Source organism: Protomyctophum parallelum (genome assembly GCF_964188405.1).
Source record: "Protomyctophum parallelum genome assembly, chromosome: 11".
NCBI lineage: Eukaryota > Metazoa > Chordata > Actinopteri > Myctophiformes > Myctophidae > Protomyctophum > Protomyctophum parallelum.
This window is the reverse complement of record NC_139707.1, coordinates 30,956,229-30,979,411: the sequence shown is the minus strand read 5'-3', so window position 1 is coordinate 30,979,411 and position 23,183 is coordinate 30,956,229. Positions and strand designations below refer to the sequence as shown.

General features: G+C 42.4%; 1 protein-coding gene across 1 annotated transcript in view; it reads right to left on the bottom strand.

Moving 5' to 3' along the window:
* The window catches only part of thsd7ba (thrombospondin, type I, domain containing 7Ba), a 255,663-nt gene that overhangs the window by 60,577 nt on the left and 171,903 nt on the right, over positions 1–23,183 (bottom strand). Inside the window, exons 12-16 of the mRNA XM_083776564.1 lie at positions 21,121–21,253; positions 20,838–20,945; positions 13,658–13,842; positions 4,181–4,450; positions 802–980 (exon numbers count right to left, since the gene is read on the bottom strand). Of these exons, the coding sequence (XP_083632690.1) occupies positions 802–980; positions 4,181–4,450; positions 13,658–13,842; positions 20,838–20,945; positions 21,121–21,253 (875 nt within the window). The remainder of the gene's footprint in view (positions 1–801; positions 981–4,180; positions 4,451–13,657; positions 13,843–20,837; positions 20,946–21,120; positions 21,254–23,183) is intronic.

Genomic DNA, 23,183 nt, shown 5'->3' with positions numbered 1-23,183 from the left:
TTTTCTCACTTTTTTAAGCGTTAACTCAAAGATAATTGTACGTACCGTTCTTGTCTCTATGTTGGGTGTGAAATGTTATTGGGTGTTAATTGTTTTGTACTGTATTGTCTGTATTTATTTTGTAGGAAAAGGAAAAAATAAGAAACGCCTATTTTCGTATGTACCTCGTCGCCAATTGCACCTTTTGATATTCTTAATATAAATTGATTACGGTGATCAACTGTATCCAGTAGCCTATGCTGTCTATTCAACGCTAATATTTCTGATTCTTCTTTTTGGGTCAAAACAAGCTAGATTTGCACCTCATTTCTCAAAACGATATGATCCTCGCTTACAAGAAGTATGTTTTGGGTGGATTAAATTACATCTGCGGCAGCCGTTAAATATCAAATTTTTACTTCCTGACTGGGAGTTTCTGGCCAAAACGTCTTTCAATTTAAGAGCGCTCTGCACCACTTTGAGCCACCACTAGATGGCAGTCAATGAGTTAAAAAATCACACCCGTGTGAAGTGAGGGGCGCTCTTATCATTATACATCATCATACATCATCTCATCAACAACTGAATTTATGTAATTGATTAGCCGATTTGCTCGTCTACATTTTCCCTTCGTTGTCAATGGTATTTAATGTTTGTGTTGCCACAAATTTACGTCATTTTTGAGGCACATATGACCTCATTTCTCCTTTCATTGTCAAATATGAGACATGTGGGGACAAAAGCTGTATATAGGAGGTCAAAAAGGAGCCAGAGTTTGAGTACCACTGGTCTAAAAATAAAAGCAGAGGGTAGTTTTCTCACCTGGTTCTTGAGGTCCAGCTTGGGGCAGGGCCGGCCCCCATTGAAGGCCTTCTCCCTCAGCCACTTGGACCTGGTCTTCAGGCCGCTGCCACAGGAGGCACTGCAAGGCGACCAGGCTGACCAGTCACTCAGCTTACAGTCCAGGGGACAGGCCAGGTGGCACGGATCCACCAGGTACCCTGGAATCAGTGAGGGACATTAGAACCATCAAGTGCATTCACCTCAGTAGCGGACTTCACTTAGGACTTCCAATGCATACATTTCAAAGACAAATATTATATTTCTTTACTCCACACTTCTAGAAAGGGACTGTACATTTTCACTGTAGTATATCACTTTGTTATACTAGTGTCACACACAAAAGTAACAAAAAATTGCTGATCTACAAGCTCACAAGTAATCTTTGGATAACTACATTGGATCCATTGGTACACAGGTTATTTTCTCCATTTCCTGTAAAGTAACGGTTTTGGACATACAAGGTTTCCAACCGACAGCAGCAATATTTTGACAAAATGAGTGTGAACGGACGGATGGACGTACGCAGGGCCATTCAGTCAGGGTGCCATGGTGGACCAGGGGCTCAGATGACAATAATAAAGTCTGGACAGAGACACTCCTCTGCTTGCACTCTGATTCACATCTGGGCCAGGCCATCATCAGTGCAAGGGTGCCTGCCTGCCTCATGACTGCCTTGTTGCTGGAAAATATACCTGAAATCTAGCTCAATACATAATGGAAAACCACTCCACTGATTGAAGCAGACATACACTTTGATGGATAAGCATTAAGTCAACTCATTATGTTCCTACTCAGTCTAGCCCTGGTTCCACTCGTCTCCCTGGGATAAAGAGCTATATAACGACACCGTTAACAGACACAGATAAAAGGCTTACTATATGCAAGAGAATGATGTACCCTGAGCTATTCAAAACCATCTGTCTGCGTCCTCTTATCTACCGCTTCATAAAACGACCAATGTTGGGTTACTTAAAGATGAACTGAAATGGCTGTCGTGTTATGTGGTCAGATGGGTGGATCCGTGAACACTTTCGAGATTTCCTAGTGGGCCCTGATCCAGAAAAGGTTGGGAAACACTGACTCTAATACTGGCCCTTTAATATCTATTCAAATATGCTGCTGTTGGGTCATTATTCGCACCCTCAATATGTGCTTCTATTTTGGATGGTTTAGGGTTAGAGTATCAGGGGCTCCATTTTCATCACCGCTAAACCCCTTATCCCTAAACTTCTTTGCCTTTATTTTTTTACTATTTTGCAAGACATTTTTGAATAGTTAAAATGGCCAGTCTACAAGCTCACAACTTGTCAATGTAGATTGGCTAGTTGAACTATTCAAAAATGTTTTTCAAAATAGTAAAAGAAAAAAGGCAAAGAAGTTTAGGAATAAGGGGTTTAGCGGTGACGAAAATGGAGCCCCAAATACCTAGCTGTATTTCACTTGTGACCCAAACAGCAGATTAAGGAGGCGGACTGCTTGTTGGATATCCATAATTGGATGTCTACAAAATCTTTGCAGCTGAATGCGAATAATGGCTGTGTTATTTGGCCTGTTATTTTCAATAACAATCTATTAACCTTGGAGAAATACATTATTAAATAATTTGAGGAAATTGTGTTTCTTTCACTTTAGGCAAAGACCAAATACTTTCCAAATACTTTCGAACACATTCGAATTCCACATCCCGCCAAGATTATTGCAATTTCCTTTTTCTGTCAAGTATCTCAATGTCCTTCAGGTGATCCAAAATGCAGCAGCCCCAAACTGGCACTAAAAATGAATGAATCACACCTACAGTATATCCTTGAATTCCTCTACTGGCTTACTGTGAAATGGAGAATCGATTAAACCATTTTATTGATAAATGTTCAAGCACAAATTGGAGCCAGAAGGTCATATGTGTACAGTAGCTAGGGGACTACTGTACACATCTGACCTTCTGGCTCCGTATGTTCCCCAATCCTAAAATGCAAAATGGCATTGGAGGTGAAAGTCATAGTAAATGTATTTGATGTCAGCATACAGCGCCTAATGTGAACATTGCATGACAACATTGTTTATTAGACACAATCTGAAATTGTTGTTCGCTCGGGTGGCACAGTGGTAAAGTACCTGCCCACCACCTCTAGGGATTCAAAGTCACCGAACGCTCATATGAACACAATTGGCCCGTGCTCAGGGGGAGGGAAGGTGGGCAGGGAAGCTGATATTTGTCACTACACGTTGCTCCTACGGGCTGGGGGCGGCACCTAGCTGTCAGCAGGGAGTATGGGGGGGAGGAGTAGGATGAAGGGCCTACAGTATGTCCTCCACATTCATCTGACCTGTCCTGTCCCTTATTCCTAATTATCCCATCACATTCTACTGTATCTTCACTCGCTTTATGTTTTCCTCTGCTTCATTTCACCTCAGGCAGTATTATTTTCACTTCATGTGTGTGATCATGGAGCCTCCCCTCACGGTTCATTCACGGTTTGTTTTGCTACACTCCGAAATGTATTCTTCCTTGATGACAGTTTTAGCTTGAAGATTTTTATACCTCTGGCTCTACCTGGATTTAAAATAAACACTTTTATACTGCCTACAGACTGTCATCACACCATCATGTCTTTGCCCATGGCATTCAGGTAGTCTTTGACGACTTGAACCCCCTTGCATGTTAATGTGTTAACACATTCTGGGCGGGAACCCCTTCTGATGTGGCACACGTCTTTGAATATATTTTCTTTCAGAGCGTTTTTTTACTCAAGTCCCTGGAACAACATATTTTCAGATGATAGAAATATAGTAGGTTTTTCAGAAAACTGGTAGGTTTTAGCAGACATTTTGTAGAATCGAGCTCAGGTCTAAATGGGTTAATGTAGCATCACAATAATTTTAACCACCAGCAGATAGACAAGCTCATACTGTATCATGTCACTTCGTGCCACGCTGCGAGCTTGTACATCTGTACAGCGTACATAGTTTTTTTTAAATATTGAAAGAGTTAAAAAATTGTCGAATAATTTCTTTTCCGGAGGATCCCTGGCACAAAACCTTTGCTTCACGGCCAAATACATCATATCATTGTGGGGGTCCTTGACATGAGTTTGAGAACCACCGAAGTGCTGAATAAATCACACCCGTGTGAACTGAGTGGTGCAACTCCCCTCTCCTCTCTCTCATTAGCAGGCAACACAGGCTGCACTGTCTCTCTCTCTGTTTCTGGCAACAGCGTCCCTACTGGTGCTAATAGTCATACTCGTGCTCATAGTAACATAGGTGGGAGGGTTAACGTCACGGACATTGCTGTTCTTTGGAGTGGTTGCACCACTCAAAAATGTGGTATAGACTACGGACCAGTGAAAATGAGGCATACCTGAGTCGGTACAGAGAGCTGGGCTGGCCAGGTGTCCCTGCTGGTCTACGCAGGCCACGGCCCTGTAGCGTAGGCCCTGGCCACACTCCTTGACCTCCCGCTGGCTCCTCCAGCCCTGCAGGGAGCCTAGCGCCGGGGGCTCCGCCAGGATGCAGGACGACCAGTTGCCGTATGGCTGGGACAGGAACTCATCAAGGCAGGGACAGGCCTCTGTCTCCACTAGCGGATGCAGCTCCTCATTCAGGCAGTGTTCCTTCTTCTTACTGCGGCCTGACAGAAGAGACGCCAACCAGATCTACTCATGTTTTCCATGTACAACAGACAATAAAGAGACATAATGCATTGTTCCGAATCAGTATCAGAATCAGAAGCCTTTATTGCCATGGTATGTAAACATGTTAGGAATGCAGTTACAACGTGCAGTTACAACATTAGGACAAGTGCAAAAACAACGTGCAATGAATAGTGAATAGTGTTATGTGTTCAACATATTCAGGTCACAAAAACGAAAGAACAGACTACCTCCCCGGTAGAAAACAGCGGAGAACACTGACGTCACCAAATATGGAGCGACATGCCTCTGCACTGTTATTGGTTAGTGAAATACAAGGAAGAGGGCTTCCTATGCCAAATTTCCCAATGGGTTTCCCTAGGCCTTTCGGGGGACACTGTGGTACTGCGTGCAATGAGCAATGCAACACTGTCTGGTGCAGTGGTTTGTGATTGTGCATTTAGCTCTGGAGTGGGACATACACAGACAGACCCATAGACTAGTATTATATAACAAGATTGGTCTCTTGCAGATGCAGAGCCACGCTGGAAAAATCAACAACTAAAGCTTAAAGTGTAGACTAAACTGGCTCCCTGTCAAAGGGAGAAGCTCAGCGAAGTAACACTATTTATTCACAGTCAAAATTCACCCGTGTCTGGCTGATCCTCACTTTGTCTTTCAAAAAGCATCTCTCGCGCCCATGCTGCGTGGACGTGCAGAGACCGAGGCAGATATGGAGCATATGATTATGAGAGCACTGAAGATGTGTCCTCAGGGAACCCACTTGTGTTATGTGACTGTCTTCAATAAAAATAAAAATAAAATCCCTGAAGTTAAAAAAGGCGCACATTGCACACACTATGTGGTTGCTCTAAAAGGTTTGAGTTGAAATAAGATTTTCTGGGTCATGTCCTTCCTTTTGAATGAGAATTTCATGTGTAGGCCTATTCTGAACGTGTAGAGTTGTAGACGAAAGAAAAATATTCAAGGCTCATTTCAGGGGAGACTTGACAAGTTAACATGAAGGAAAGTCTGCCTGACTAACTCACACAAGCTCTTTTCTCTAACTCTAACTCTTTATCGTTGACCTTTTCTTTCGTTACATTTTCTCCATTTCGTTCTTTTTCTTTTCAGTCATGATTTCTTGCTGGCACCGCGCATTTTCCATTACTATTGATGGCCAGGGCCACATTGTCTGAGCCTTTATTTCAAGTGTATGACAGCGGAGGAAAAATGGTCACCAGGCCACACATCAAGCACTGCTGTATATACCCTCTCCTTATCTGCGCTCTAATGAGGAGCGAAATGAATGCATTTCACACTAAAGAGCCGCTATCAGAGTGCCTATTAATGCCAGCTCAACAGACTTCACTTCTGTGTACTTATAATTAGTCCTGTCCATTTCAGCTGCTGAGTAATATTAGCATAGCGGCTGATTAGGCTACCGATCTGAAGAAAACATGGTGTTCCTTGCAGGCATTGTCACTCCAAGTCTCCCTGAGTTAGAACACACACACACACACACACACACACACACACACACACACACACACACACACACACACACACACACACACACACACACACACACACACACACACACACACACACACACACACACACACACACACACATCCTTGTTCTTGTTTAGACATCAGTGATATACCACCCATATCACAGCAATTTTGTTTTGTGTTCGGTATTCCACGGATATCTTGTGACAACGCAAAGATTGTGACTGTGTCAGCGCCGTGAGCCACTCACATTGGACAATACGCTTGGCATTCGCTGCAGAAATTACATTCAAGGAGTTCATAGCCTGTAACAAAAAGAGACTATTCAGGCTTGAGGAGATCCACTGAGAGGCTTATTGTGAGAGAGCGTCTTCGCGTGGGCTCGGCTGATAAGACGACCCCGTCTCACTTGCTCGGTGAAACGGCGGGCGAGCGGAGAGGAATCCTAGTTTAAATGAAATAACATTAATTCTCAAGTGAAAAAATGTGACGCAGTGCAGTGCACCAAAGTATAAACCTTTAGGGCGAGGTCGCGTGAAGGCAACCACCCATGGGCGACGACAGACTGCTGGGCAAGTGCTGGAGGGCTGGCGCTTTGGCATGGGGGGTCTGATCAACATATGGAATGAATTCTGTACTGGGCATATATGGAGCGTGTCTTGAGTTGAGTGTGATGAGGTCGGATCAAAATAAGGATTGTCATAACAGGTCAGCTCCATATATCTAAGGGTGGCAGCGGGGGCAGTATCTTGAGTGTACAGGGTTTGATGAGGTCTGGCCATATTATGGAGCGTGTCTTGAGTGTACAACAACACTGACATATTGGAGAGAAGAATCACAGCTAATTGTACAGGTGTAAAACAGTTTGTCACAGGGGTTGACACTAACGGTTGCCCGACTGCCTGAATGCCTGGAGTTTGCTTTCAGGTTGCCCGATGGACAAGTGCATTCTGTCGTCATTAAATAGGCTCTCACCTAACCCACTTTCCCCGTCACTCACCCGCCCAGCAATCTGACGTCACCCAGGCGGATGCGTGCACACGCCGAACTGCCCCAGCAGTACGGTAGTGTTCTAAGCATACCCTTGAGCAGGTTGACATCTGAGGTTTGGTGAGAACTGTCTTTTGCAAGTCTGATGTCAGTGTGAGTGATGTGTCAGTGTTGATATGCCCATATATGGATATTCAGATGATGTCAGTGTTGGTATGCCCATATATGTGTATTCAGGTAATGTAGTCTCGAAGGTCGGTCCCTGCTCATAGTATTCACTCAGGTAATGTAGTGGAGAGCCTTCGTAACAGCACGACCTCCACACTCTCACAGAGGAGACTGCCGTCACAGTTAACTATGAAACTTTGTACTGACACCCAGCGTCATTGGACAACCTGCTCTACCTCTGAGTCCTGATCCACAGCCGCCCTGATTGTGACAGTCTTATGATAACCACTGTGGTTGCCGTAAAGGTCATGAATGCCACAGACGAAAAACTGTCTAAGTCCACACTATTTATCCATAATGTATAAATAATGGATAAGGGGTCAGGACAACGAGGCCTGGTATTTTCTACAAGTGCAAATGTTATAATACTTTTCAGGCAAGTGGGGATGACCTTGGGCAAGTAGAACTTGATCTGTACTTCAAGTGCCTCTGAGACCTTAGTGTCAACCGCTATCCAAGACCAAGACCAGCCTGATGACAGGCGGTGTTCATGTCTTGTTCAACAGTTTGATGTTAGCCGCATGGAAGCTGGATCATTTGCATAATTGGAGAATCATGATTCAACAGTATACAATGCAACAGAATGTCACGTATGGAGATTTGCACTGCCTGCTGTTGCCTGTATACCATCTCAGCTTAAAGTGTCCGCCCTGAGGGAGGTTGGCGGTTCACTCCCTGGCAGGGTGAAATACTATAAAAATGGTAAATTGCTTGGCACTCAGGAGGATCTAGCATTGGATTGGGATACATACCCAATGTGTCATATATGTGACAAAATATGTCACATAATTATGACACATTGTCATGTCCAGGGGGTGTACTTGTACATCAGTGACATACTAGTGCCATGCCCATAGGGTGTACATGTACATCATGTGACATACTAGCACCATGTGTCCATGTCCAGGGGGTGTACTTGTACTGTACAGTAAATCAAGCTGCCTCATGCTACAGAAACAGGAGATACAGTATAGCTCCTGATCTAAAGGCATGGCTCGGAGACCGTCGGTTCCCAAGGCTGCTTGCTTACTTACTTATATTGCCTGAATGTGACAATAAACACCTTGAACCTTAATGAGCGGCGTAAACGCACACCTTGAGCTCTGGGGTGCAGGGTAATGCTTATGAAATCAACTGAAATGAAAATATTTGTGCTTACTGACTGTCAACATGTCAAAAGACTATAATTACTGCAACTATGATATAATAGGGCTGGCAACAACAACAATGCAGTGTAGTATCTATATAGCTAAAGTGCTCAGAGATCACTCCTGCATTGAAATATATTACACAGGGGATAAACAAAGCACTGTGTAATTATCATAGTTAAAGTAAACACCTCACTTGTGTACTGTAGGCCTACAAATAAAGTGGCAACAGAATCCCTTGACCTGAGGCAGATGGAGAGAGAGAGAGAGAGAGAGAGAGAGAGAGAGAGAGAGAGAGAGAGAGAGAGACCCGCTGTATCCTGTTCCCGTCCAACCACTCTTATGAACTGGCATTCTTTGTCCTGGAATCAGAGTGTTTTCCACTTCCGAAGGAAGTCCCTCTGTGCGCTCCATCTGTCCCTCTATGTGTTTCAGAAGTGGGCCTTATTGCAAACATTGTACATCTTTTTAGCATTCCGTGGGTATCACGCTTTGCATAAGGCAGAAGAAGCCCATATTGAGATCTCTCGGAAGAGCGTAGGATGGGGAGACCCTGTTACTGAACAAACACGATAGCAATGAAATCAGAATATAATAGAGCTATTTAAGAATAAACAAATCACTTACTGCACCTTTAACATCACAACTTTCCTCTTATGGGGTCTCTAGTACAAAACCTTTTCAAATGTGGCCAAATACAGAGGTCCTTGTAATATTTTTTTTTAGAATCACCGGAGTGTAGACTATAGTCATATTGGGCCCTGATATTAAAGCTTAATTTAGTGTAAAAATACATATTAACTGAAAAAAAACAACAACTCAAAAATGACAGCAAAAAAGGTGAAATGAAGTACAAATTAATGTGGTCAAGGCTGCCATGAATCCTAAAGTAAGTACTTCCACTAGATGACACTTTAGTTCACTGATAGATCCCCTGCTATCTTTATTCAAGGCTGACTGACGGCTGCCCGCCCTCACACAATCTGACTTTTACCATGATATGTGTGTTTGTCTGCACGCATCTTCCAGGGTCAATCTGTGTCTCTCTGCCATAACTCGCCTTTTGTTTTCCCTCTTTACCACGTATTTTTGAGGGGCGCTTTTTTCCCCACAAAATGTCCGCAACACAAACATTAAATGCCATTGTCAATGAAGGGAAAATTTACGTCATCTGGTCCCCACACCTCTTATACAATGCTAAATCCATAAATTACGGGTAAAGTGCCCCTGACGCAAGATAGATAGAGCCCCATATGTACAAAGGAGAAAAAGGATGGGGCGCCCAGCCGCCCACTGGCAAAGTGGTCCAGGGCCAGGCGCATGCCACATATAGGCTTTGGCCTGACAGCGCGTCACATGTTCGAGTCCCGTTCATGACGACCTTTGCTGCATGTCTCTCCCGAGTCTCCTTCTCTCTCTCCCTCTTTCCTGTCCATCTTCACTTGATACTATATCAATAAAGGCAGAAAAGCCTAAAACAAATCTTTAAAAAAGAAAGGAGAAAAAGGTGAAAAAGGAAAACCTCCCTTTGATGGGAATTTACATTTACCTCCCCCTGTGGTCTCCTGATGTTTAATATGTTCAGGCCTAGAAAGAAACCAGTGATACACATCCTTTAATGATGGTGTCAGATTCATGTCAAGTGGCTCAATGGGGTGATGAAGACATCAGCAATCAAGTGCCCTCCGTTACAAAAAAACAAAACACTGCTTTCTAATCAGTGGCAGAACGTGCTCACAGCAGGCGATGTTTGAATATGGAAATGAGCATCAAATGAGCATTGAACACACGCATGAGGCATGTTAGCAGCAGCTAAATAGTCGCAAACAGAGATAGGGTATAAATAATGGAATGGAATATGGAGCTGCTCCCTGAACTGTCTTCCACCACCCCCTTCCATCCTGGTCCGCTCATGCAGAGAATTAACACACTAAAACCGGGAAAGCATCTGTGTGATTTTAGATTACATAACAATTAGGATTTAGAACAGTGGTTCTCAAAAATATCAGATATACAAGTTTACAAGCGTGTCACTTCATGCTAAGCTGTAAGCTTGTACATCTGCATTTTCTTTCTTTTTACATTTTTAGAAAGATCTTTTTTTTTATTTTTTTTTTAACAGAAATCTTCTCTTCTGGGGGGTCCCTGACACACAACATTTTCAGATGGGGGTCCACGGTCAAAAGTTTTAGAACTACTAATTTAGAAGGCATTTGTAGAATCGGCATCAGGTCTTAATGGCTTAACACACTTCGGCATCACTACTCATCAGAAATCCGTACGTTCATTGTTCAGTAATTCCCATCATGATTCCATTTGACATCTGCACATATCCACGTGTCTTGGAACGGAGTCTACATCTACAACCGAGCCCTCAGGTTACTGAGCTTTGCCCTGACCTCTCTGTCCATCCCTGGCTGTGATCTGGCAGCTTGGCGAAAGCTCAGAGAAATTGACCTTGACTTGTCTGCTCTGGGACATCTTGATCTTGAATGTGCTTAGCACTAAACTGGCTCAGCCAAATGACGGAAGTTTATTACAATGGCAGGTATACGCCTGGTAAAACTTGCCTACACTGCTCACCGCTTTCCAACATATTGACTGGTTATTTTTTTTTTATGTTTTGAGAATTTCGGAAAGTCAAAGTGAAAGGGTTTAAGTGTCTGTGGGTTTCGTATTGAACCAATGAAAAGTATCAACTACAGCTTGTGACTAAATAATAACTAGATCAATTCGTAACACAGATTGTTTCGAATTTATGAAAAGTAACACGTTTTGGACATTATTACTGATTATTATTGACCACCCTTTGGCATCAGTAGCTGACCATCTGAGCAGCCATCATCTGGGTGAAGCTGAAACAGAATTTCCCTGAGGGACCAATGAAGTTCTACCTATTCCAGAGCTGAGGTACACTCTCTGTTTACTCGCCCGTGTGAATGTTTTCAAAGCTTTTACCCACACTGAGCAACAACATACCTCCAGTCAGCTTGCGCAACATGCTGCAGCTCAATGGGATTTAGGGGAATGATAACCACTGGAGCTACGAAAACCTTCTGTCCAAAAGACAGACAAAATAAAAACTGTGTTGGAATGTAGTTATTTAGTCACAATCTATTGTTAATACTTTTCTTTTCTTAGATATTTAAATTAAAGAAACAGACAGATTTAAGCACTTTCACTTTAAAATAAATAACAAAAAAGAAGATCTACAAACGAGTCACAGATCTGCTATTTCCCTACTTTTGTGTGATACTGTAGTATGACAATGTATGTATGGCATTCATTTCCGACACACTTTTTTCAAGAACAAAGTAAATAGTAAATACATACATAAATGATTACAAAAAAGGTGATCCTTACTGCTACCAGTGTTGTTTTCGTCGACTAAAACCAAGACAAAAAATGTTTGTTGACTAGGCCTACCTTTTTTCACTGACGAAAACTAAATGAAAACTAAGCTGACTAAAACTAAGACTAAATATACTGACAATTTTGTCAACAAATAATATTAGGAAGGGACTAGTGGACAAGAGATCCAGTATGATCATTTTACAATTAGTTGCATGCTGAAAATAGACGATCTACAAGCTCACAACGCATCGTGCTGCAACGCGTTGTGGGCATGTAGATCGGCTATCTTCTTTACGACGGCATCAAGGCCCACCAAAATACATTTGTTCGACTAAATCAAATGTAGATTTCGACAAAAATCTTATGATATTTAGTCGACTAAAACATTCCAGGTGACTAAAATGTGACTAAAACTAAATTAAAGACTATGACTAAAACTAAAATCTAAATTTACTGCCAAAAACAACACTGAGCTACTAAAATGCACTGGTTTGACGGGCTTGAATTCATAGCACAAAAGACAATAAAGGCATGCTTTAAATGAAACTGTCAAATACTTCATTGTAGGTTCATGTGCTATATGTTGGCCAAGATGATTTTGGGCATGCAGGACAGCTGTGTTGCTGCATAATAAGGTCTGACAGTCTGAGGCTAGCATGTCTGGTTACAAAAAAACGTTCCCGAGGCTAGCTTAAACCCCCAAAGTATGTTCTCTCTGCCCATCAATTCACCTGACAGAGGAAACGTACGGCTAAAGTATTGGAATAAAAAGGAAAAAAAGTTGGCCAGCGAGAGTTGAGAAGCTGACTGACCGTGACCATTCTGCCCCAAAGAACATGAGTATACAGTACATCACAAATATAAACTACGCTACAGCACGGAACAAGCCCGGGCTGATTCTTAATGCTGTACATTTTTAAGAGCATTATAGATGAAGACAGTGTATGTTTACTACAGCCCCCTAAGGCAACTGATCAAATATTCATGAAGACAAACTACCCAGCCTGTTTTAGTGTGTAATTCAGTCTTTGTCATCCGCACTGAAATAAAGGGATTACAAGGTGCACAGGGCCCTAATTTAGGTCTGACACCAGACTTGGGGGCTGCGGAGAGAAACAGAACAAGGAAATGAGGTTGGACTGGATTATGGATGCCAGGGCAGAAGAAACTGCACCATATATACTCTATCGTGGATGCTGCACAGAGATAATTTTAGTATGCCTCTAGCACTGCACTATACTGTTCAGGGAATACGTTTCCGCACAAGTGTGCTGGAAAGGGCTCGCAAAAGGTAAATAAGCTGTGACAGTGTATGTGCTCTATGAGCTCTAGTGAGTGTCCTTTTGTTTTAACAAGGACACACTAAGGCTTTACTATAGGAGCAGCAGACTGCCAGACGCTACACACTCAATGTATTGACTCTGCCTGCGAGACAAGAGGTGGAGAGAGATATATAAAGAGCAACCTGTATGTAGGATTGACACATTGCCTGCCATTGACGTAAGATTACCGTCGTCATCTCCAATCCAACGTATGGCCGCTGTAAATATCATTATTCATATCATATCATCTTTCAGTGATTACACTAGAGGGCGGCTCTAGTGTAATCACTGAAAACCTATGATTGATGCTACGACTTCCAGAGAAGAATACACCCGAGAATCGCGTGATCCAAACAAAATACAGCCCGTCCACTCCAACGCTAAAGGATTTATAAAAAGGCATCTATCTCGGATTTCTTTTTCCAGATTGTGTTTTGGTGAAAACAAGCTTTATTACATTCAAATGCCGATAACTAAAGAACGAAAGGTCAAAATGTTTTCGATCCAAGTGAATATGGATCGAGTATGGTTAGCCACTGTGATCATCATCCGTTTACCTCTGCGCTGGCAGAGATGGGTGTTGTTCCTGTGAAGACTTGTCTGTCTGTGTGTCTGCGAGTGGGAGGGCGACTCGCCGACTCCCCCCTTACCTGTAAGCGAGCGCTTGCGTGCCCGCGAGCTGCCACAGCCGACGCAATCCGAGAACTTGGACCACCCAGTCAGGGTGCAGTCGTCCCTGCAGGCCACCCGGCACTTTCTGATCTGGGTGGGGAAGGCGCCAGCCCACCTCAGGCACGCCGTCATGACGGCCAGCTCCTCGCTTTCTCCCACGCAGCTGAGTCCTGGAGACATGGGGAAGTGGGTGAGGCGTGTCACTCTGATTAGAAAATCTTCACTTCAATACCGGCTCAGATCTTCATCCAGCCATAACACACCACCACCACCAGGCTGTCATTGTATCAGGGACAGAATAATCTTCCTAATGTGTGCTTGTTCACACCCGGTTTAAATGATTACATAAAATTGCAAAAGAATCTGCACACACAAGTGACAGTTTTGGCTCCCGTATACATTACTGTATATACTGAAACATTGTAGCGCATGTGTCCAAATTGTGTTTTTCTCTGGCAAAAAACACACTGGCACGGCTGCTGAGGAGCTTCATCCCAGCGCTTCGATCATCAAAAAAGGAGATTTTAAGTACTGTGAGTGGGTTTTTGAGAAGGAACGATGACATAAGTGCTTTTCTAAAAAGTTCTGAGATTTTCAGCTAGAAAACGCTAGGCACACGTAAAAGTCATAGCAGGTGCTCAGTGCAGTGCCTTTTCGCTACAGGTCAGGGGTTCTCAACCTGTGGGTTGGGACCCCCAGGGGGGTCTCCACATGATTTTGAGGGTGTCCCCAGATGAATTTATTTTTTTAATTATAATATATGAAATGGAATAAGACCATTACTAGATCAAAAGTAATCAACCATAAAAACTGGTCAAGCATTAGCCAAATTGTCAAATAATGCAAAAAAGAGGCAAAATAAATTGCGAGTCGTTGTGAGCTTGTAGATCTGCTATTTTCACAATATTTAACTGTGAAACCTAGTCACATAGAAAAAATAAAAAGGAAAAAACTAGATTCAGCCTTATTGATGCCAGAATCAGTTTGAAATAGTTGCACACAGTAAGACAATGTGGTTCATTTCAAATTACCAGGCACCTCTGCCCCGATCTTGGGCGTGCCTTTCCCTTTATCCCTAAACTTCTTTACAATATTTTACTATCTCGAAAAATATTTAAAAATAGTTCAACTAGCCGATCTACATCGACACGTTGTGAGCTTGTAGATTGGCTATTTGAACAATTTTAAAATGTTTTTCAAAATAGTAAAAAATGGCAAATAAGTTTAGGGATAAGGGGTAAGAGGTGGCACAAGATATTATGTGTATATCTTGCGGTCTTGAATGGAAACAAGACCGCAAGGTCTTTCTTAGGTGCTGTCCTTTTGGACCAATGCTGTGATTATACCCTGTACTGTTTTTTATTGTCTAATATAATTATCAGTCAATCAATCAATCAATCAATCAATCAATCAATCAATAACCATTACTACACTCCCTCAGTCCCTCAGTGGAACAGAAAAATTACCGAATATGTTTGGTCAAAATTGCTAGCATTGCTAGAACGGATTTTTTTTTTTTTTGCAAGAGACTTGTTCAGCAGAGGATGGGGTTTGAATTAGAATAATCAGTATAGTCCTGCCAAGTGCCAAGCATTGACAAGAAATGAGTTCCCTAATTGAAAGAACTGTCATTTTTAAAGTGTGAGTCAAACGGGGAAGTTTAGAGATATGTCACCATAAAGCCTGATATACTTTGTTGTGCGATGATATATAAATCATGTCACAGATGCGAGTACGGAGCATACATTAGGCACAAGAGGGGCACATCCGTCTCTAATAATACATCTTTTTTTAGAATCCTACTCCAACCAAAAGCAGATATTGGGGGCTTGCATGGACATGCTGGGTGCATGAAACCCCCCACCCCCATGTCCACCCACCCTGCTCATTGATCCACAAACATGCTATTGATTCCCATTTGACTTTTAAATTTTGCCCTCTGACAGAAAACACTGTGTATTTTGCACATCTGCTGGGAGTGTGTGTGTAGGCGGTCTTGATACAAAATCCCTTTAAGGCATCACGAGGGCAGACTGGAGCACAGTCAACGCACTTATGTTCTATTGATGTTCAAAGTCACGCAGACAGAAAGCGCTCTGCTGGTAGGCCTGTCACAATAATCGCCTAATCGCAAATTATTTGAGATAATCACAAATATTTTGCATAAAAAATGTAGGCTACATATATTTTCAAACATTTTGCCTGCTTCAATGTCATCTAAAGGTATAGTTGCTCAGCTAATATCCGTTAATATTAACCTCACAACAGACACGCCTATTTTCCCCTGTTGGTTTTCAGTTCCGCCTACTTAAGCTACTCCTCTCTCTCTGTGTCTTTTTCTTTCTCTCTCTCTCTCTCTCTCTCTCTCTCTTGTGGTATATTTTATACCATACAGGAGAGAAATGTGCACGGCAAACAGACGAGATGATGTTCCAAGATGTTGTTTATTCAGAGTCCACAGCGCAGCAGCAAAGCATAGCATAAGCTCACACAGGAGCCAGAGCCAGCTGGCCACAAGTCGTGACCACTGACCAGCCTCGACTGACTAACCCAGTTACACTCAGAGTACAGGTATTAAGTACAGTTTCTCAAACTAAGGTGAGAATGTAGGCGTGTTCACTGTTCCTCTGAAGACCCATTGATCAACCATATGCCAACACCAATTCTATTGTTACACAAATTGCAGCAGGAACATACAGTAAACCGTAAACAAACCATCTCGACACCCTGCTTTTGAATGACAAAGGCAGGCCTTGTATAGACAGAGTGACTGCAGATAATTAAGACAGACAGAATAGGCCCTACAACAGTTTACTTTTGTAAACTGTACATTTGCACAAGAACATGGGTTATTGCCTAGAATTATTGATTACCTAGATACGACACTCTCTCTCTGTTTTTCTCTCACACTCACTCACTCATTCTGAATGAGTCATTCACTCTCATTGTCTTTTATTAGCCGGGCCCCAGTGTGAGTGCTGAGAGTACTGACATTTTGATTTGGAATTGTGAGCCATCCATTTTTAGCACAATTATTTCAGCTTCTTCCTACTCTTAGGCCCTACTCTTCCATCATGTGGCCTTTCATATGATCTCTCTCTGAATCGTTATCATTTTTATTCTTAACTACCCCCACCGCCGCCGACAGGGATTGTGTTTAATTACGCAATTACTTAGAAAGGTTACAGTGTTTGTGCCGTGGACTCTTTAAAATGACCTTGTGTTGAACTATATCCATCACCTCAACTAAGCCCTTTCCTGATCTTTGAATGCCTGTCAACCTTATGAGCTCCGCTCTCTCTTTATGACCAGATTGTAACATTTTAATCAGGTCCCCTGTCTGTTGACAGCCATTACCCACAGTAGCTCCCGCTCAACAGCCTCCATATTACAAATGCAACCAACGTTTCCACTCAAATCATCTTTTCATGTCCTTACATCGTTGCTACTGCAACCAGAGGTTAGGGGTCAGTCACGTGAGAAGCTGTTTGATCGCTCATTATTGCTCCGATCAATCGGAAACTTGATTGATGTTGCTAACTTCCTGTCAAACAACGTGAACATGGCTGTTTGTTGTCCACAGTCTGTTTGACACCAGATTCACTATGTGCATTAATGATACCGTATCTCATTCACTCCTGGAAGTCTGACATTAGCATTCACTCCCACAGCCTGCCTTGCATCTTGCATAAGGAGAAAGATGTGCTGAAATGAAAATAAGCCTTTAATCAGACCATGGTTCATGCTGGTTTTGTAAAAAGCAGACTTTCTATTAGGAAGGATTCCTACTATTTGGGCCAAGATCCTTGTGTGCCCTGGCTTCATCTAGCATTCATACATTCCGATAAGCACTCTGAAATGATTGCTTGTTGAGGATCTACCGTTCAACAATTCAAACCCTCAACTCAGAGTGAATTGTGGAACTGAGAGCATGGGTCTCTGTCAGGCCCTAGCTGGAAGTTATTAATAAGGCGGTAATACCCTCTAATGCCTGCCATAAATTCTTGCCTACACACATTGCAAACTGTGATCCGGCAGTGTAGCGTTGTTTGAGCGACCATCACTCTCTGTCCACTTGCATTCTGCCGAGGTACGAGCCTTTTGCCGCCTCACTGGGTGCAATTTACAGCTCACTATCTTAGCCTATTTATTCTGCCGTATGCTGATGAAGCAAGTCTTTGCACAGCACCTCACTTGCCTTTGCTCATTTGCATCTAAGAAGAGGTTTCTTTCAAACTATTTTTAATTGTTTTGCACCTACACACTCACAGCGACTTCTGTGAAACAATACTTAATTGAAGCTCGAGTGTGCTCCAGGGTACTGTTGTTAAGGGGTAAGAAAACATAAAAGTGGAAGACACAGGCTTATAGATCACAGGACGTTACAAATACAATACATCTTTGGAAGCATCTCATTTTGGTTTTCTTTTTGCTGGGGGAGGATGTTTGAATCACATGTATCAGTCCTACCAGAGTAAACAGCTGCAACAGAGTATTTCAAGTCCGATTAAAGTCAAGCACGGGAAGAAAAACATATGCGCTTGCCTGTTTTCTTAGAGAAAAATTACAACTGCACGCCCTGATTTGGAATGTGAAGAGGAAAAACGTGCAATAGCATATCGTCTCTGTCGGGTGGAAGCCTCATATGTCCAAAACTGTTACTTCTCAGGACTCAAATTCAAATATAGATAAAGTAGCATATCTACAAGCTTCTTTTAATGCCTTATATAATAACACAAAAAGCTAGAATATGGAGATTCGTCCAAGCAGCCTCCCTCATGTATGGATCCCAAGCTATAGAATGACCTCCCACCACAGCGTGAAAAAACTATTCAGACTTCATTCATCTCATTTCCAACTATACCTCCTAAACATTAGCCAGGTTTCTATTCGATCATCACTTATACAGTAACACAGCTTGTACTGTGTACTACTACCTATAATTATATCTTTGCATCTGCGCCTTCTCGACTATTAGGCTATTAAATGTAGGGCCTTTCGTCAGTGCTAAACCCCTTATCCTTACATTTCTTTGCCTTATTTTACTATTTTGAAAACATATTAAAATTGTTCAACTAGCCAATCTACATCAACACATTGTGAGCTTGTAGATCGTCTATTTGAACTATTCAAAAATGTTTTTCAAAATAGTAAAAAAAAAAAATGTATGGTGTTATTGAGCACAAACGGCAAATTCTGGTAAACCACTGTTGTAAGGAAATGTATAGAGACATGGAGCTGGAGTATACAGCAGCTGCATGTCTCTCAGTGCAGTGACATTCTGTGGTTATTTGCCATAATCATATTAAAAATGGTATCATTTTCAGACAAATTCAATGAGACTTAGTGTTGGGGGGTGCGTCAGCTAGGTCAGGAGGGTGCACGGCCAAAGAAGTTTGGAGACCGCAGACTGCTGCTCTAATTCAGTGACCAGATACTGTAAAATGTTCATGGAACTGATATGTACAGTATCTATTCTATGGTTACTCGAAAGCATTTGCATTAGCCATAAAAAGAACAAGTGAAAATAATCCGTCCCTTTGCTGAAAACTGATAGGCCTACTTAAAGCCTCATTATTTCTAATGACTAGCACTCAGCACTCACTAACATTCACCACACATTCCATTCTCACACTTAAGTTATTTTGAAATGTCACAGTTATTTAACTTAACGTTTTTCTAATCAAAATCAAATATGAAGCTGGTAAAGGTCAATGAGGATTATTACTAAAACTAGGAATCCGCCACCCCCGTCCCTGCTAAAAAGTCACACAAATACACTGGAGAAAATATCTGCTGTAATTAGGCCATGGAACTGAAATTAGCTGTGCAGCCGAGCAGAAACGCTGCAAAGTTCTCAAGACACAACACAGAGAGCAGGGATTTGGTTTCAATCTTCTCAGGAAATTAGATACAACAGCTAGTCTCTGTAGTACTCCACTAAAACAAATCTGAAATGATCCAATTAACACTCTCTCTGCCTTTTAAAAGATTTCTGTCCACTAGCAGCAGCAGTCATCTCCACACTTTCAAGGGCGGTCTAGAAACTAATCCACACTGCTAAGATACACTGAGACACCACAACTAAGGCTCGATAAAAAAACCCGTATCAAATTAATTAATCAAAATTAATTGCATGTTTGCATATCAATATTTTACTTAAATCGGTCTGATCGGCCGCTAGAAGCACAACTGGAGGCCCGTGAGCCACCCAGAAGCGAGCCGATAGGCGAGTGAGTGCCATGCTGAGCGTTGCGATGTCGAAGTCTGCTTCTGCCGACTCAAGGGCCGTTCAAGTTGCATACTGATAGGCAGAGAATCACAAATCGTCCATCCTCGTAAACAATAAACATGCAACGCAGCGGGTGTGAGAATGTGTTGTGTGATGTTGTTTCAGACTCTTAAAGCTGCACTATTCGTATTCAGGTCAAACTTTGTGTCAAACCAGAAACAGGGTCGTATCAAAGGCTCACCTAGACACAGCATCTAAAAGTCTCAATGTAAGAGCAGGAAGACAAAAAGTTATTCAACTCCTAACATACAGATTGGAAAATTACATTTCATGCATCAAAAAAGTTACATAGTGGCATAGTGCCGCTTTAAGCCTCTGGCAATGACATATACCGGTATCATATGCATTTTTGTACCGTACTGTACATTGTCTATGCACAATTGCACATCTCATACTGTATGGCATTGCGGACATCAGTCGGAAGAGTTTCTAAAATGACTTTCTGTCTGCCACATATCCCTTTTTCTCCAACCACTCTCCATCTGTGTGTATGTGTGTATGTGTGCGTGCGTGCGTGCGTGCGTGCGTGCGTGCGTGCGTGCGTGCGTGCATGCGTGCATGCATGCATATTTGTGTGTATGGGGTTGAACATGCTTCCAGCCTCCTGCTGAGCTGAGTTCTTGCCGTCTTGATGTGCTGCATTCATTAACGAGAGCCCACTGTCGAGATGACATCATCAAACAACACGGAGACAGGCCCAAGCGAGCACGCTTCTCCGGCAAACTGACAGCTTCTTCATGTCCCCATCACTTCCTCTTGTTAAGGGAGCTGTTCTCTAAGAGGCTATTAAGTCTCATTAGATCCGGACTGCACGATGGAGGAGGAGAGGAGAGGAGAGGAGAGGAGAAAAGAGGAGAGGAGCACACTTGCCTCTTATCTCTAGGCCATTGCCACACGACTCCGCCGTTCCAGCCAGCCCTTGTCGAACGGTGTCAGGTACCAGCGTACAGCTGTGCCATTTGTGTACCTTCCAACTATGTAGAAACACACAGATGCAACAAGTTTGCAACAATCAACATGAATCACCCAAAGACACAACATGTTTTAATGCATCTTAAAACAAACGCGTGCACGTGTGTGTGTGTGTGTGTGTGTGTGACTGTGCGTGTGCGTGTGCGTGTGCATGTGCATGTGCGTGTGTGTGTTTACCTATAAACTGGACACAGTGGGAGTGATTCACATTCCCTCTCCTCGTACAGAGTGTCTGGACACTCCAGACCTCCATGGGAGGACCTCTGAGTGATGGTGCGGTATCGAGACTGCGTGACGGCCGTGGTGTTGTCTGTCAAACACAAACATACTCAGCACAGAGCACAGGTTCACACTACAGTCACTGTTGTTACGAACTATGCTTTCCCAAGACAGACACAAACTGGAACGAGAGGGTATAGAGGTTAACAGTGATCAGTGATCAGGAGCAATAGCTGCACCCAGAATGTGGCTGTGACTCTGTGTTATGGTACAGTATGTGCACACTAACGGATTAACCACTTAAACCCTCTAATCTTAGTGAAATGGAGTTATAACTGAACTTGGACCAATTTATTCCCAGGTATCTACTATCTACACCAAAAAGACCTGATCTACAAGTTCACAATGCGACGAGCTCTTAGATATGCTATTTAAGAAGATTGGAAATGTTTTGCCCGTAATGGCATGCCCAAAACAGGTTGCACACCACAGGACTAAAATATTTAAACCACCACAAAACAATGAAACAAATACACTGCAAATAAGACGAGTGACACAAAATGTCAGAGACAAACAAATTTACAATGTCCTTGGATGGTGGGGTCGGGTTATGTCAAGTGAAAGCAAACAAAGTAACAACCTTCTCTGGAACAACACACGGTGGCCTGTCTAAAAGACAAACAGAGACCCCATATGCCCCATGATCTTATCGCAACTGACCGGCACTTATGGCCGTAATGTCCTCTAACGTCTCCCTACCGTCTCTCTCTCTCTCTCTCTCCAGACGCACAGCGTACCCTAATGGCTTCATTTGCCTCAGACACCAAGGCTCATTAAACAATGCTAATTACTAAACATTGAAAATGGCGCAATTAAGAAAGTGATCACATCGCCGGCACACCCAGTGGACTAAAGCATATTTACAGTACAGACGAGACACCAGCGTAATTCTTTTTTAAACAATTACATACTTTTGATTTCAGAGACACTTAGTGCACGACCACAGAGCGGTCAAACACATTAAATATCTATTTTCCTCTTGATGAGTCATCTTAATGTAATTAACAATTAGTGATATTTCTGTTTAAATCTAAACACTTCACCGGTTCGGATGGCAGAACCAGCAGTTAATGTAATGTAATGTAGTGTAATGTAATGTAATGTACAAGGTTTCATGGAACAGTAAGAGTCGAGTACTCGTATACCTGCATCTACAGCTTTATGAGGTGCAGAACTTGTATGCTTTTCATTGTGACCAATGATCACTGGGTTGGTTAGTGGTTACGTGACAGCATAGACTTGAAGTAAATTGGTTTTGTTCCAACACAAAAGGTACAGGATCAGGTTTCCTGTATGCTGTGCCTATACTGACAAAGATTGCTAGAAGATTGCAGATTTGTAAAATGTTTTGGTTCCTCAACATTGTAGCAGCAATAATAAAAAAATATTTGGAATAGATCTAAACATACACTATACACATATAGTCACAATCGGGTGGAAATATTGTTTGTCCAACACTGTTACTTTTCTGGAAATGGAAAAAAGTACTTGTGTACTCTAGTCATAATTTACACTCTAAATTATAATTTAGATCTAGTTATAATTTACACAAGCTCAAGGTTATTACTGATTAAATGCTCATAAAACCCACAGACAGACTCGACCACTTTCACTTGAAACGTTTCAAATTTAGCGAATATAGCAGAATTACAAGCTCACAACGTGTCATGATGCTACAGGTTGTGGACTATTTTCTCTACCTTTGTGCAACACGCAAGTACTGTACAACGAAGTATAGGGCATTCATTTATGGGAAGAAAGAAAAAAAAAGCTGAAATATGGAGAGGAGATGTGTTTTCTGCCTGACAGCAACATATATGGTTCCTGATCTGCATTGTTCACTACAAACAAACAAAAAAGAACAACATGTTATTAATTCCCACGTCTTGTTTCGTATGTTTGATTTCTCTGCCAAGGAAATGTGAAGATGAGTATTGTGGATAGGGTTAGTATGGGGCTCT